This window comes from Heterodontus francisci, chromosome 9, assembly GCF_036365525.1.
Source record: "Heterodontus francisci isolate sHetFra1 chromosome 9, sHetFra1.hap1, whole genome shotgun sequence".
Taxonomy (NCBI): Eukaryota; Metazoa; Chordata; class Chondrichthyes; order Heterodontiformes; family Heterodontidae; genus Heterodontus; species Heterodontus francisci.
Window position 1 is genome coordinate 69,406,905 of NC_090379.1, and position 16,355 is coordinate 69,423,259.

A 16,355-nucleotide genomic window follows, 5' to 3' on the forward strand; every position below is an offset into this window, starting at 1 on the left:
GTCACATCCAGGACAAAGCAGCCTGCTTGATTGGCACCCCATCCACAAACATTCTCTCCCTCCACCACCGACGCACCGTGACAGCAGTGTGTACCATCTACAAGATGCACTGCAGCAACGCTCCAAGGCTCCTTAGACCGCACCTTCCAAACCCACGACCTGTACCACATAGAAGTACAAGGGCAGCGGATGCATGGGAACATCACCTGCAAGTTCCCCTCTAAGCCACACACCGTCCTGACTTGGAACTATATCGCTGTTTCTTCACTGTCGCTGGGTCAAAATCCTGGAACTCCCTTCCTAACAGCACCGTTGATGTATCTACCCCACATGGACTGCAGCGGTTAAAGGAGGCAGCTCACCACCACTTTCTCAAGGGCAATTAGTGATGGGCAACAAATGCTGTTCTAGCCAGCAACGCCCACATCCCACAAACTAATAAAAAAAGTCTTCAGCCAATTTGATCAACTCTACATGGCATCAAGAAATGGCTGAGTGCACTGGACACAGTAAAGACTACGAGCCAGGATACAATATTCCAACTGTAGTGTGGAAAACCTGTGCTCCAAAACTAGCCCTTAGTCCTTAGCTAAGCTGTTTCGGTACAGCTGCAGCATTGGCCTTTATCTGATTAATGTGGAAAATTGCCTTGGCATGGCCGGTCCACAGAAAGCAGGACACATGTAACCCAGACAGTTACCAACCTTCAGCTTACTCCCAACCATCAGCAAAGTGATCGAAGGAGTAGTTAACAGTGCTATTAAGCGGCACCTACTCACCAATAACCTGCTCACCAATGGTTAATTTGGGTTCTGCCTGAAAAACCTGGCTGCAGCCCTTATTTACAGCTTTGGTTCAAATATGAACTCGAGCAGAATTCCAGAGGTGAGGTGAAAATGACTGCCCTTGACATCAAGGCAGGATTTGACTGAGTGTGGCACTGGGCGTGTAAAACTGAATCAATGGTGTTCAAGGGGAAAATTCAGTAGTGGCTGGAGCCACATCTGGATGGTTGTGGTTGTTGGAGGCCAATCATCTCAGCTGCAGGATATTGCTGTATAAGTTCCTCAGCGCCTAAATATCTTCAGCTGCTTCATGAATGACCTTCCCTCATTCGTAACTTCAGAAGTGAGGCTTTTCACTGATTAAACTGTGTTTTGCTCAGATAATTAAGCAGTCTAAGCTGCATGCAACAAAACCTGAACAACTTCCAGGCTTGGGCTGGTGCGTGGCAAGCATCATTCAAGCCACACAAGTGCCAGAGGATCATCTCAACAAGAGAGAGTATAACCACCTCCCCTTGACATTCAATGTCCTTACCATCACACAGTCCCCCACCATCAACCTCTTGGGGTCACCATTGCCTAGAAACTAAAACTGGGCAGCCACATAAATGCTGCGGCTATTAGAGCAGGCCAGAGAATGATTATTCTGCAGAGTGTGGCTCAGCTCCTGGGTGTAATTTTATGCTCTTCCCTGCGGCGGGTTTGGAGGCAGAGTGAGCTTAAAATCAGGTGGGATAATTGAGGCATCCCGCCTCCACTGAAATTTAGCCAATTGAGGCCCTTAACTGGGTAATTATTCCCTAATTAAGGGCCCATTCTTGCTGCACAGGAAGCACGGCACTAAAAACCAAGCGGGCTGCTTCTGGGTTGGGGGGGGGGGGGGTGGCGGAGTCCCTTGTTCAAAGGCACCCAAGTGCCTGACTGAGGGACCCGGCATCGGGAAGTGGGGGGGGTGGGAGTGCACTGAGGGCCACCCCTCCGCCCTTGCTGCTGACCACTCCCGCCCCTGCAAGCGTCACCCTGACCTACCTTAAGTCTGGTTCCAGTGTCACCACTCGGTGTTTGGTCGCTGCAGCAGCAGCCACTGGCTCCACAACGGTGCTGCAGTTGCCGGCCTCTGATTGGCCGGCAGTTCTGTAAGGCCGGGACTTCCAGCGGCAGGGTCCTAAATCCTATGGAAGGCCCGCCAATGTCAATTTAAGTGCCTGATTGACACTAAATTCGGCGGGCCTTCCATTCTGCGTCGGTTTCTCTCACCGTTGAGACCCCTACCGTCATTATAAATTCCACCCCCGACTCCATAAAGCCTTTCTACCACCTACAAAAAGGCATGTCAGCAATATAATCGAATAGTTTCCACTTACCTGGATGGGTGCAGCTCCAAAATCACTCAAGGCTTCACAATATCTAGAACAAAGCTATCTACTTTGGCAAACCATCCACTGGCTTAAGCATCCCATCCCTCCACCGTCGGCATACCATGGCTGTATTGTGTACTACCTAAAGGATCTACTGCACCATTTCCCCAATGCTTTTTTGGCAGCATGTACAAAACCATTGATCTCAACCTCTAAGGACAAGGGCAACAGGTGCATGGGACCACCATGACCTCCAAGCCACATACCATCCTGACTTGGACAGATATCACTCTTGCTTTATTATTGCATGGTCAAAATCCTGCCGTTGCCTACCTAACAACATTGCGGGAGTACCATCACAACATAGACTGCCGTGATTCAAGAAGGACTGAATCATTTGGAAACAAATGAACTTATTAGCGAGTGGCAGCATGGTTTTGTGAAGGGGAGGTCGTGTCTCACGAACTTGATTGAGTTTTTTGAGGATGTGATGAAGATGATTGATGAAGGAAGGGCAGTGGATGTTGTCTATATGGACTTCAGTAAAGCCTTTGACAAGGTCCCTCATGGCAGACTGGTACAAAAGGTGAAGTCACACGGGATCGGAGGTGAGCTGGCAAGATGGATACAGAACTGGCTCGGTCATAGAAGACAGCGGGAGCAGTGGAAGTGTGCTTTTCTGAATGGAGGGCTGTGACTAGTGGTGTTCTGCAGGGATCAGTGCTGGGACCTTTGCTGTTTGTATTATATATAAATGATTTGGAGGAAAATGTAGCTGGTCTGATTAGTAAGTTTGCGGACGACACAAAGGTTGGTGGAGTTGCGGATAATGATGAGGATTGTCAGAGGATACAGCAGGATATAGATCGGTTGGAGACTTGGGCGGAGAAATGGCAGATGGAGTTTAATCCGGACAAATGTGAGGTAATGCATTTTGGAAGATCTAATACAGGTGGGAAGTATACAGTAAATGGCAGAACCCTTAGGAGTATTGACAGGCAGAGAGATCTGGGCGTACAGGTCCACAGGTCACTGAAAGTGGCAACGCAGGTGGATAAGGTAGTCAAGAAGGCATACGGCATGCTTGCCTTCATTGGTCGGGGCATAGAGTATAAAAATTGGCAAGTCATGCTGCAGCTGTACAGAACTTTAGTTAGGCCACACTTAGAATATTGCATGCAATTCTGGTCGCCACACTACCAGAAGGACGTGGAGGCTTTGGGGAGGGTACAGAGGAGGTTTACCAGGATGTTGCCTGGTCTGGAGGGCATTAGCTATGCGGAGAGGTTGGGTAAACTCGGATTGTTTTCACTGGAACGACGGAGGTGGAGGGGCGATATGATAGAGGTTTACAAAGTTATGAGTGGCATGGACAGAGTGGATAGTCAGAAGCTTTTTCCCAGGTCAGAAGCTTTTTCCCAGGTGGAAGAGTCAGTTACTAAGGGACATAGGTTTAAGGTGCGAGGAGCTGTGCGAGGCAAGTTCTTTACACAGAGGGTAGTGAGTGCCTGGAACTTGCTGCCGGGGGAGGTGGTGGGAGCAGGTACGATAGCGACGTTTAAGAGGCATCTTGACAAATACATGAATAGGATGGGAATAGAGGGAAACGGACCCCGGAATTGCAGAAGGTTTTAGTTTAGACAGGCATCAAGATCAGCGCAGGCTTGGAGGGCCAAATGGCCTGTTTCAGTGCTGTACTGTTCTTTGTTTGACTGCTACCACTTTCTCAATGACAGTTATAGATGGGCAATAAATGCTAGCCTTGCCAGTGATACCCACATCCTGAGAATGAATGAATTAAGAAAAAGGAATAGTTGTATGTAATATAAAATCATTCCAGATAATTAACCTATATTCTGCTGCTTGCTAGAGTGAGAAGCTGCTTCTGTATGATACTGTACAAAGTGAACTGGAAGAGAGAATCCGGCGCCTTGAAGAAGACCGGCATAGCATTGACATCACATCAGGTATGTCGGCTAGTCAGTTCAAGCTAAGTATACTTAATAAATATTTTTCAGATAAACACTTTATTGTAGTACTACTACAGTATTTTAAACCCTTAAAATGCATTATATTTTTTAAAAACTAAAATAGACAAAAACTTCACAGTAATTCTGCAACCAATGCAATAAGATGTTTTTGATTTTTATTAAAACTACTGAGTATATATTTTAAAAATGACCGATCATTTTCATGATTAAATGCACTATTTGCGTTAAGTAATTATAACCTGTATCTTTCAGAGCTATGGAATGATGAGCTACAGTCCAGAAAAAATAAGAGGAAAGATCCATTTAGTCCAGACAAAAAGAAAAAGCCAGTGGTTGTCTCTGATATCCTTTTTATTTTTAGTTCATCTTCACAACAAAGCAAGTGCTTCAGAAAAGTCAACTATAAACATACAAAAAATCTGCTATTGACTGTTCTCCCTACTGGGAAAACTAATAATTTTGCAGAGCTTCTATTGAAAATAATACATATAATATTGAGTGTTTTAATGTATAATATGAGAATTATTTGTGGTATTGGAAATGCCCTTGTTAATGTTTGAAAATGTGATAATTCCGTCTAATGTTAACCTTGAAAATGAAAGAACGAAACATGCCTTATTTTTAAGATTTCTGTGATTTATTTTTATTTTATATTCAGACTTTAGAGGAAATTGGTGTTAATTTTCAGATTCCGGGAATTTCCTTAACCAGCAAACGTCCTTATGTAGTTTACATGCTACAAGACCTTGATATACTTGAAGACTGGACTACAATTAGAAAAGTATGTTTCTTCATATGATGTGCCCCTAACATGTGAAACGTTTTAGTAGTTGGGAACTACTAGTCTCTGTGTCTGATTAAAATGGCACCGAAGCAGCACATTTATGCATTTTGTTTCAAAATCAAGTGTTAATTTGCAGAACTCATCATTGTATTCTCCTTATATTGGTTTTCTGAACCAAAGCGAAGGTAATGTCATTGGAATAATTTTGTATTTTGTGAAAGCATTCTGGACAAACTATTGCTATTATGGAGTTTCACATGCTGTTTTCTACAGGAGTGTTCTACATGTAAGTAGAAGTACCATTCTAGAATTGTGGAATTGCAACACCAAAGTGACATCCAAAATATTTCTGTATTACTCATTTAAATTCATCTTTTTGTTCAATTGAAATGATACTGGTTCTTCGCATAGGTGCATGTTACAAGGCTGTTATCGGTGCCAATGAGTGGTTTATGAATATCTTCTCAAACTAAAATGAGCTAGTATCTTGGAACAATATATTGAGTTTTCTTTATATGTAGAGGAACTGTAGCATATGATTTTTTTTTTTTATTCGTTCATGGGATGTGGGCGTTGCTGGCTAGGGCAGCATTTATTGCCCATCCCTAATTGTCCTTGAGAAGGTGGTGGTGAGCAGCCTTCATGAACTGCTGCAGTTCTCATGGTGTAGGTATACCCACAGTGCTGTTAGGAAGGGAGTTCCAAGATTTTGGCCCAGCAACAGTGAAGGAACGGCGATATAGTTCCAAGTCAGGATGGTGTGTAGTTGGAGGAGGATTTGCAGGTGATAATGTTCTTGTGCATCTGCTGCCCTTGTCCTTCTAGGTGGTTGCAGTTGCGGATTTGGAAGGTGCTCTTTAAGGAGCCGTGGTGATAGTACACACTGCTGCCACTGTGCATTGGTGGTGAAGGGAGTAAATGTTGAAGGTGGTGGATGGGGTGTCAGTCAAGCGGGCTACTTTGTCCTGGATGGTGTTGAGCTTCTTGAGTGTTGTTGGATCTGTGCCCATCCAGGCAAGTGGAGAGTATTCCATCACACGCCTGACTTGTGCCTTGTAGATGATGGACAGGTATTGGGGAGTCAGGAGGTGAGTTATTTGCCACAGAATTCCAGCCTCTGACCTGCTCTTGTACCAGCAGTACTTATATGGCTGCTTCAGTATCTGAGGAGTCGCGAATGGTACTGAACATTGTGCAATCAACGAACATCCCCACTTCTGACTTTATAACGGAGGGAATGTCATTGATGAAGCAGCTGAAGATGGTTGGGCCTAGGACATTACCCTGAGGAACTCCTGCAGTGATGTCCTGGAACTGAGATGATTGACCTCCAACAACCACAACCATCTTCCTTTGTGCTAGGTATAACTCCAACCAGTGGAGAGTTTTCCCTCTGATTCCATTGACCCCTTGATGCCATATACGGTCAAATGCTGCCATGATGTCGAGGGCAGTCACTCTCACCTCACCTCTGGAGTTCAGCTCTTTTGTCTATGTTTGGACAAAGTCTGTAATTAGGTCAGGAGCTGAGTGGCTCTGGTGGAACCCAAACTGAGCATCAGTGAGCAGTTTATTGCTGAGTAAGTGCCGCTTGACAGCACTGTCGCGATCCCTTCCATCACTTTGCTGATGATTGAGAGTAGACTGATGGGGCGGTAATTAGCTAAGTTGGATTTGTCCGGCTTTTTGTGTACAGGACATACTTGGGCAATTTTCCACACTGCCGGGTAAATGCCAGTATTGTAGCTGTATAGCTGTACTGGAACAGCTTGGCTAGGGGCGCAGCTAGTTTTGGAGCACATCTTCAGTATTAATACCAGAATGTCGTCAGGGCCCATAGCCTTTGTCGTATCTAGTGCCTTCAGCCATTTCTTGATATCACGTGGAACGAATTGGATTGGCTGAAGACTGGCATCTATGATGCCTGGACCTCAGGAGGAGACCAAGATGGATCATCCACTCGGCATTTCTAGCTGAAGATGGCTGCAAATGGTTCAGCCTTGTCTTTTGCACTGATGTGCTGGGCTCCCCCATTGTTGAGGATGGGGATATTTGTGGAGCCGCCTTCTCCTGTTAGTTGTTTAATTGTCCACCACCATTCACAATTGGATGTGAGAGGACTGCAGAGCTTAGATCTGATCCGTTAGTCGTGGGATCGCTTAGCCTTGTCTATTGCATGCTGCTATTGCTGTTTGTCATGCAAGTAGTCCTGTGTTGTAGCTTCACCAGGCTGGTACCTCATATTTAGGTATACCTGGTGCTGCTTCTGGCATGTCCTCCTGCACTCTTCATTGAACCAGGGTCGATCCCCCAACTTGATCGTAGAGTGAGAGATATACTGGGCCATGAGTTTACAGATTGTGGTTGAGTACAATTCTGCTGCTGCTGATGGCCCACAGATCCTCATAGACTCCCAGTTTTGAGTTGCAAGATCTGTTTGAAATCTATCCCATTTAGCACAGAGGTAGTGCCACACAAAATGACGGTGGGTACCCTCAATGTGAAGACGGGACTTTGTCTCCACAAGGACTGTGAAGTGGTCACCCCTACCAATATTGTCATGGACAGATGCATCTGCGACAGGTAGATCGGTGACACAAGGTCAGGTAGGCATGCTTGTCTGACAATTTCCTCATGGTTCTTTGGGAAGCTTTAAGGTGTTCCTGAGCCACTTTGCAGGCTCTCCTGAACCATTCCTGGAACACGGATATGTAATCTAACACAGAAGATTCGTCCCTCTGTTCTAAAAATCTTTCTTTGATTAGTTTTAGTGCACCTCTTAACTCATGTCCATAAACTAATTCAAAAGGACTAAAACCGGTGGACTCGTTAGGTGAATCCTTGGTGGCAAACAAAAGAAATTCTAGCCCTTTCTCCCAGTCATAGGGATATTCATGACAGTATGCCCTGATCCCCATTTTCAGGGTTTGATGGTACCGTTCTAAAGCCCCTTGTGTCTGTTGGTGGTACGCTGAAGACTTTAACTGCGTTATACCCAAATTATTCATTACTTCCTGGAAAATTTTAGATATAAAATTGGAACCTTGATCTGACTGAATTTCGATCGGTAATCCATATCTAGTGAAGAACTGAGTTAACTTCTCTGCCACTACCTTAGCAGAAATTGTTCTCAAGGGAATGATCTCTGGGAACCGAGTAGCCATAAGTCCATGATAGTGAGTGTATATTGATGTCCCACTTTTGTTTTTGATAAAGGTGCTATGCAGTCTACCGACACCCTACTAAATGGTTCCCCAAAAACTGGTATGGGAATTAGAGGTGTGGGTTTTATGGCAGGTTGCAGTTTTTCCACAATCTAGCACGTGTGGTATGTTTTATAAAGCTGTACCATGTCCTTGGAAAGACCTGACCAGTAAAAATGTCGACCTATACGCGATTGGGTTTTATGGATCTCCGCATGTCCCGCTATAGGAATATCCTTAATATTTCCCAGCGTTACTTTGGTGGTACCACTATCTGGTGAACTACCATCCATTCTTCATCCGCAGGTCTGTGAGGAGGTCTCCACTTTGTCATCAGAATCCCATTTTTAATATAGTAGCCTCCCGGAACTCCCTTTGCCTCAGCTTCAGTTAGAGCCATTTGTGCCACTTTATTTAACTCTGGATCAGCTTGCTGAGCCTTGATCAGAGAAAACGTGCTGAACATTTCCTTCGGATTATCCAAATCCACAAAGAAAGTTTCAGATATTCAGCTGTCTGTCTATGGTGCTAATTTTACCGACAACAATGAAACTTGTTTAGCTATTGCTCAGGTTACTACATGAGAAGGAAAATTTCCTGGAATCTTTTCTGTCTCTTTGACTTCATTTGGTCTTTCCGTGATTACTGGTGAAGCTACTACCTTCGCTCCGGCCAAATTATTCCCAAGGAGTAGGTCAACTCTGTCTACAGGCAAACGATGGACAACTCCTACGGTTACTGTTTTAGACATGAGGACACACTCTAGGTACAACTGATACAAAGGCGCAGTTATATACTCCTGCCAATACCATTCACTGGAACCTTGGCATTCAGTGCACCCTCTGGTGGAAAAGTTATGTCTTTTCCCAGCAAAAGTGTTTGGGTGGCTCCTTTATCCAAAGTATAACTATAGGTTTACCTGGCTCACTTGCAGGATAAGAAGTTACTTTTCCTTTTGACATGAATTCCCTATAAGTCTTAGGTTTCTTATTCGCGTTCACCGCGCTCACAGTGGTTTTTGTGCTTGTCCTTACAGCTGCAGTCAGAGTTACAGTCTGATCTGCTGTACTGTCGGTCAGGGCTCCTTTCTCTACATGGGCTTTGTGTACCACATTAAGTCCCATGGGTTTTCCCCGCAACTTCCAGCATTCTGCACAAAGCTGTCTCACGTTGTGACAATGGTAACACTTAGGCTAGCGGACCTCACTTCCACCCTCAGCATCTTTCTTTCTGGCCTGAGGAGGAGATCCTGGGGTGTTCCCAGCTGTCCCTTCTTATCCCTGGCTACTTGCCTTCTTTTCACCCTCACATCTTCTATCCTTCTCGGGTTTGTGGGGATGATGGACAAAGGGTTTGGGCTTATAAACAAGCTCGTAATCATCTGCGATTTCCGCTGCCTGTATGGCTGTTGAAACTTTCTAGTTCTCTACATGATTTCTTACTAACGGAGGGAGTGAATTTTTAAATTCTTCCAGCAGAATTAGTTCCCTAAGGGCCTCATGCGTGGTCTGTACCTTGAGTGCCCACATCCAATGATCAAAATTAATTTGCTTTACCCTCTCAAATTCTGTATAAGTCGGCCCAGGGTGTCACTGGAGGTTCCAAAATTTCTGTCTGTACGCTTCAGTGACCAACTCATAAGCAGTGAGAATAGCCTTTTTTTACCATCTCAATCTGCTGAAGCCTCCTCAGAAAGCATGGCATAAACTTCATGAGCTCTCCCCATCAGCCTGCTTTGCATAAGCAGTGTGCAGCTTTCCTTTGGTCACTTCATTTGTCTGGCTATCTTTTCAAAAGAAATGAAAAGTGCCTCCACGTCCCTTTCCTCAAACTTCGGGAGGACTTGTACAAATGTAAGCAGCTGTCCACTGGGTCCTGGGCTGGAGTCAGCTTTTTCCTCACCAGAGCTTTCACTGGAGTTGAGACCACCCCTTTGTCTTAGTTCCATCTTTTTAAATTTGAATTCCCTTGCTTCTCTTGCTCGAACTCTTTGAAATTGTAGTTCAGGTTTTTTCATCTCTTTTTCCTGTTCAAGCTCAGGCTGCTTCATCTGTAACTGAATTTTAGCTAGTTCAATTGCATTACTATCTGGCTCACCTTTTTATTCCAATTTCAGTTCTTTCAATTCTTAGCTGCTGGTTTTAACTCAAACACCAACAATTCTACCAAATCCTTTAGCCTAGCCTAGCCTTGGTTAAGTTTCTCAAATCATTCCGGGATACATCCTCCTTCCCCAGAAAGGTCATAGCAACTGACAAAGACATTCTGGTAGTGTAAACTTTACTCTAATGTACAAGAAACCTGTTTCTTTTACTTTTCCTCTTCTTTTTCAATTAGTATTATCCCACTTACAATTGCACATCGTCGGCATTGGGTTATCCCGCACAGAGCCCCCAATTATATGTTACAACCAAGGTGGGAGGAGTGCACTGTTTTTTCCAGTTCTACTTCTCCACACTTCACAACATTTATTTAAATGTTTACCCGGTTACTGATGCAGCCAATCATATACTCTATTTTGTTATCCCAGAATAAAATACATTAACCAGATTTCTTTAATAAACAACAAAATTATCTGTTTATTATCAAAACAATACTTAGCCTGTAACGAAGCAAAGCATTAACACACAGTTGAAATATGAAAGTTCCCTTTTTAAATTCCCCACACACAGATTCACACTCATGCTGAAAAAATAACGAAATTCCCTCTCTGCAGAGGTTTGTTTTAAAAAAAAGAATACTTTGGCCAAATACTTGCTAATTCTTGAAGAAAAAAGAGTAGATATAGAAAGATGTCATTTGTCCCTTTTGGTCTGGTGTCCCAGATACTCGTAGACGGCTGTGACTGGGATCTTCCTAGAACAGTTTATTTTCTGTTTGGCAGGCTTTCCAGGAGAAACACGGCAACGGGTTTCTAGCAGGATAAATACAGCATCAAGGGTTTCGGTTATCACACTGAATACGCAGGGTTTTTTCACAGAGGTGGAAAAACTGGTAGGCTTTTTAAAACTACTTTCAAAACACTATCCACACCCCAACTAACTGTCCAAAGCGAAACCAAAACAATGTCTCAAGAATCAAGCCTCCTGACCCCTATAAATCTCTGTAAACATCCTCCCCAGGTCAAGAAACCCCCGCTGGGTACTTATCTGAAGACAGGTGACTTCCAGTAAGGGTTGTTTACAAACCAAGTCCAAAAGACTTTCCGATGTCCTCTTTTTTTTAAAAAAAACACGAAGTCCAGCATCTATGGAATCCTTTTCTGTTTTAAAACCCAAGTCCTCAAAAAAAAAAGTGGAAGCACTTTCGTAACACCAGGTAAGGACAGCAGATTTCCTTCCCGAAAGGACATTAGTGAACCAGGTGGGTTTTACAACAATCGACAATGGTTTCATGGTGGCCATTGGACAAGCTTTTAATTACAGATTTTCAAATTTCACCATTTGCCATGGTGGGATTCAAACCAACGTTCCCATAGTATTAGCCTAGGCCTCTGGATTACTACTCCAGTGACATTACTACTACGACACCGTCTCCGCTTGTATTCCACCAATAGCTTTTATGGGACGGCTTCAAATGACCTATAGCTATAATCTCACAAGGATATGTATCATATCCTATGGCTCTATTTATACCACATTTCAGTAGGAAATTTTTTTTTAATGTGACATCATTAAGTTTTTCCTTCCACTCAGATTTTTCCTTAATTTTGATGTCATAACTGTGAAATAATAAACATAACTCACAAAAATGAAATATTTTTGACTAAGATTTAACTTTGAGTTTCTTTATCTTTGTCATAGTACATAAAGGAGTTAAAAAAACAGCTTCACTCACAGAAAAATGTTCAAGCTTATCAATACAGTTGTTGCTGAATCACTGTTGGGCAGATGCCCAAAGGAGGAGTCAAGTCATTCAATTCAAATAGAAACATCTGTGCAATTAGTTTAAATATTTTTTGATTGGCAGCACTTTTTGAATTTATCAGTTACTTAAATTCACTGGGTCCCAACTTTTTATTGAGGTTACATATAAGCCTGACTTTTTCAAATCAGGGGCTGGATTTAATAGGGGCCTCGACATCAGGATTCATGGCTGGGGGGTGGGGGGGCATGAAGATTGCCCCGATGAGGCTCGCCATGGACCTCGATACCTGCAGGGCCCGGCCCGATCTTGCCGGCAGTGGCAAGGCTTCGTCTTGGCCCTCTGCGGCTCGGCGACAGGACCTGGATTTGAATATGCATATGGGCACTTACCATTCATTAATATGCAGGCCGCTGCGATTCAGGCAGCAGGTTGGGATCTTCATCCAACGGTGCGGCACTCACGTGCCTTCACTTTCACATCCGTGAAAGGCCGGTGGCACCGAAGCGTCAGTCCTCGGAGCATGTGAGGGTGGGTGCGGGTCTGCAATGTATGGGTTTAAACTCTGCATGTAAGAAGGGAAGTACTCCGTGCCCTTCTTCTGTAAAGGGGGCCACTCTGCACCTGCTAACATTTGGGGGGTGGTGAAGGGGGCTGACCCTGCAATCAGCCAATGCTGTTTGGGGGGTGGGGGGAGCAACAGCACTCCATGACCCCCTTGTGTGGGGTCGGGGCCAAAAATGGTAGCGGGTTGAAGGTCATGTTGCCGATGGTCCCATCCAGGCAACGTCATAACATGACCGTGCTCATGCTGCCCCGCTCCTAAGCAAAGCTAAGACAGGCAATATCATACCATGCCATATAGATGATGAGGGAACGCAGCTGAAGCACCAATTTACATCACTTTTTACCCTGATAGGTGCCATTGACCGACTGAAGGAACTGAGTTCACCAGCATACAGATGGGGATGGTCTACCCTGTCTTTCTAGCTCCAAGCGGCATGAGGAGCCATATCCACCGATGGCTGAACCAAGAGGCAGGCACAGCTGACGTGGAAGCTCATAGAAGTGAGCAGCAGCAGCCACCAAGGCGCATTCGATGCCTGAGAAGACAGCAGGTCTACAGGCCCCACATGACATACCTGCTGATGTCGGAGCGCCAGTATCAGAGGCGACTGCGAATGACCAGAGAGGCGGTGACACCTCTCTGTGCACTGCTGAATGATGAGCTGCAACCGATGGGGTTTGCTGGGCACCCTATGCCTGTGGCCCTCAAAGACACCTTGACTCTAACTTGCACGCCTCCGCATCATTCCAAAGACCCACTGGTGACCTGTGTGGTAGTTCACAGTCAGAAGTGCACTGCTGTATCAGGGAGGTCACCGATGCCTTGTACAGGAGGACCGGTGACTGTGTTTGCTTCGGGACAGACCCTGAGAGTCAGCACCAGAGGGCCTTCGGATTTGGGGCCAGCGCGGGATTTCCACAGGTGCAAGGGGTCATCGACTGCACGCATGTGGCCATAAAGGCTCCAGCCAGACAACCAGACGCAACCTGAATAGAAAGGGCGTAGACTCACTCAATGTGCAGCTAGTATGTGACCACAGGAAACGCTTCATGCAAGTGTGTGCTCGTTTTCCGGGCAGTTGCCATGACTCATTCATCCTGCGCCGGTCCCAGGTGCCATTGCTGTTCACTGCACCGGCTCAGATCCGGGGTGGATTCTTGGGGGGCAAGGGTGAACGCTTGCAGACATGGCTCCTGACACCGGTGAGAAACCCCACCAATGATGCAGAGGAGAGATACAACGCCTGCCACGGCTTGACACGAGATACCATCGAGCAGGCCATCGGCATGCTGAAGATGTGTTTCCGCTGCCTTGGTAGATCAGGTGGGGCCCTACAGTACTCACCAGAAAGGGTTGCGCACATCGTTGCTGTATGCTGAGCTCTGCACAACTTTGCAATACAGAGGGGGGAGGCCTTGCAGGATGATGAGGGACGGGAGCAGGAGACAGCCGCAGCATACGTGAATGGGAGGACAAAGATCATCGATGCAGGGTGAGCAAAGAGCAAGGGATGCATGGCAACGTCTTATTGATGAGCACTTCCACTACCCCTGAGGTGCACAATATGCTCCCCATGTCACAGATCACCGTGCTTCATCTGGTAGGCAGTCTTCTGTATCTGTGGCATCTGTGTCTCCACCATTACTGGCAGCAGATGACTGAGCCATTGCCCATGTGACTGCATCTGTGCAGTGACACATCATGCATACTGGCATGGCGATGATTTTCCATACATTGGCATTTCTCTCAGGTCAATAATGTAATGGGAGGAGACATAGTCGGCACATGCTGGCATGCGTCATTCACACAATATAAAGGAGACACCTGTTAGCAAAGCACATTCAGTGAGAAGGAATTAATACATAGGCTTGTCACCCGTGATAACCCATATGTGTCATGGTGTCTTTTTTCAACATTTGCGGGTGCTCCTTCACAATGCAACCTCCGCACTTGCAGCTTGACTGGAGGCAGGCTGCTGATCAGGATGCCCTTTGGCTTTGGATGACTTAGGCGGTTGTCCTCTGGGCACATGAAGCCTGGAGGGCCCCGGCTGCCTGAGGGCCTCCTGCACCAGTGCAGGGCTCTCTTCAGACGTCGTGGCTGCTGGAGCTGGACTCACCGGCAGAAGGGCTGAGGAGCCAGTGTCCACATTGGAATCACCCTGAGGGGAGATCCCAGATATGAACAGCTGGCTCGCCTCCTCCCTCTCAAGGCTCGTGGGAACCTCGCTGCTCTCCTGAGAAGGACCAGGAGCAGAGACACTCTGCAGGCCCCTGGTTCTTCTCTCCTCTAGCCATTGCTGCGTCCAGCTAATAGGCGAGGGTTTGCAGGTCTGTGCGCATCTGTGGAATGTGGCTCTCCATGAAGGTCGCCATCCTCTCCATGGAGGAAGCCATGCACTCATTTGCCTGGGACATGGCAGCTGTCATGGCCTGGATGGACTCTCCCATCATCCGCTCATGGCTGCGCATGACCTGTGGCATTTCCACCAGATGTTGCCTTACTTCTCCCTGCAACACCAGCATGCCCTGTGCAGTCAACACCAGAGGGTCATCATCAACCTGGGGTTCAACATGGGCCTGGCCAGCCACAGTCCTCCAACTGTCAGAGGCCTCGGCTGTCTCAGCCTCACCCAGCTGCTCGGGCGTGTGTGGTGCTCTCACCAGCTTGTGACCCAGACTCTAAAGCCGAACAGATTCCCACAGAGGTGAGTGTCTCTGCGCTGGTGGAACATGCGGGAGTGTCATGGGACACTGCGTCCTCTGAGATTGTCTCTTCCTCAGAGGTGCTGGCCCTCTAGGGCCTCCGAAGCCACCTTGGAGCGTTGCCCTGCAAGATACAATGTGAAGAGCACAGTTTTAGGTTCACTGGTGTACATATCGCTAATATGACAGCATTGTGTCCACAAATGAAATGTTTCGACTAATCATTGCCTTTGTCAAAGACATGTCTGTTCACCCAAGAACCCAAGCTCTACGTCTGAAACGGCACGTCCTCCCTGGCTGCCACCTAGCTCGAAGGCCTCCTCCTCAGCCTGTGATAGTGGTCGGATGTTTGGCACCCCTCCGCCAGTCCTGGAGGCCTCCGTCGCATTGTACGCCCTCTTTGCCTGGAAGAGCAAGGATGCAGATGTTTAACATTGCCAAACAACAACATGACGCTTTTCACAACGGGCACTACAACAAAAGGTGGGGGGGCAATCAGTAATACGGACTCAGCCTGTCATGTAGGTGCCATGCTCTGGGGTGCAAATGAGGGTGAGTTCTTTCACACATGCAGCCACCCATGTGGTATCAATCCTCCCTGCCCGACATCCCTGTCTTTGGCATGGCAGTGGCACCCATGTGCCACTTTGTGTGAGCAAACCCAGATCAAATGGAGCAGCAGAAAATAATGCCACTTTTTGCCATGCGCATGAGGTCATTCATCCTTCTGCGACACTGGACCCAGTCTCAGTGGGTGACCCCACCCACCAGGCTTGCTTGGTCAGGCGGGAGGACCTCCTCCTACTATCGCTGGGGAAAAGGACCTCCAGCCTTGCCCGTGCAGCCTGGAAGAGAATGAGCAGGGAAGCATTGCTGAACCATGGGGCCATCCTTCCTTGCACCTCTGCCATCTCCTGTGCCTTGCAGGGGTATTGATTTCCAGATGCAATTAAACAGCTTCTGTGCTGGCTGGTTAGCTCCAGCGCCAAGGTTTTTATTTGGATTCTGAATGACTGCAGGGCTGGCTGCCGTTTAAATATGGCGGCAGCACCTGCTGACTTATCAGCTGATACCGTTTACGGCATCAGTTAGCCTGC

General features: G+C 46.5%; 1 protein-coding gene across 1 annotated transcript in view; it reads left to right on the top strand.

Moving 5' to 3' along the window:
* The window catches only part of brms1la (BRMS1 like transcriptional repressor a), a 66,235-nt gene that overhangs the window by 32,671 nt on the left and 17,209 nt on the right, over positions 1 to 16,355 (top strand). The window contains exons 5-7 of the mRNA XM_068038157.1: positions 4,014 to 4,110; positions 4,387 to 4,476; positions 4,851 to 4,915. Of these exons, the coding sequence (XP_067894258.1) occupies positions 4,014 to 4,110; positions 4,387 to 4,476; positions 4,851 to 4,915 (252 nt within the window). The remainder of the gene's footprint in view (positions 1 to 4,013; positions 4,111 to 4,386; positions 4,477 to 4,850; positions 4,916 to 16,355) is intronic.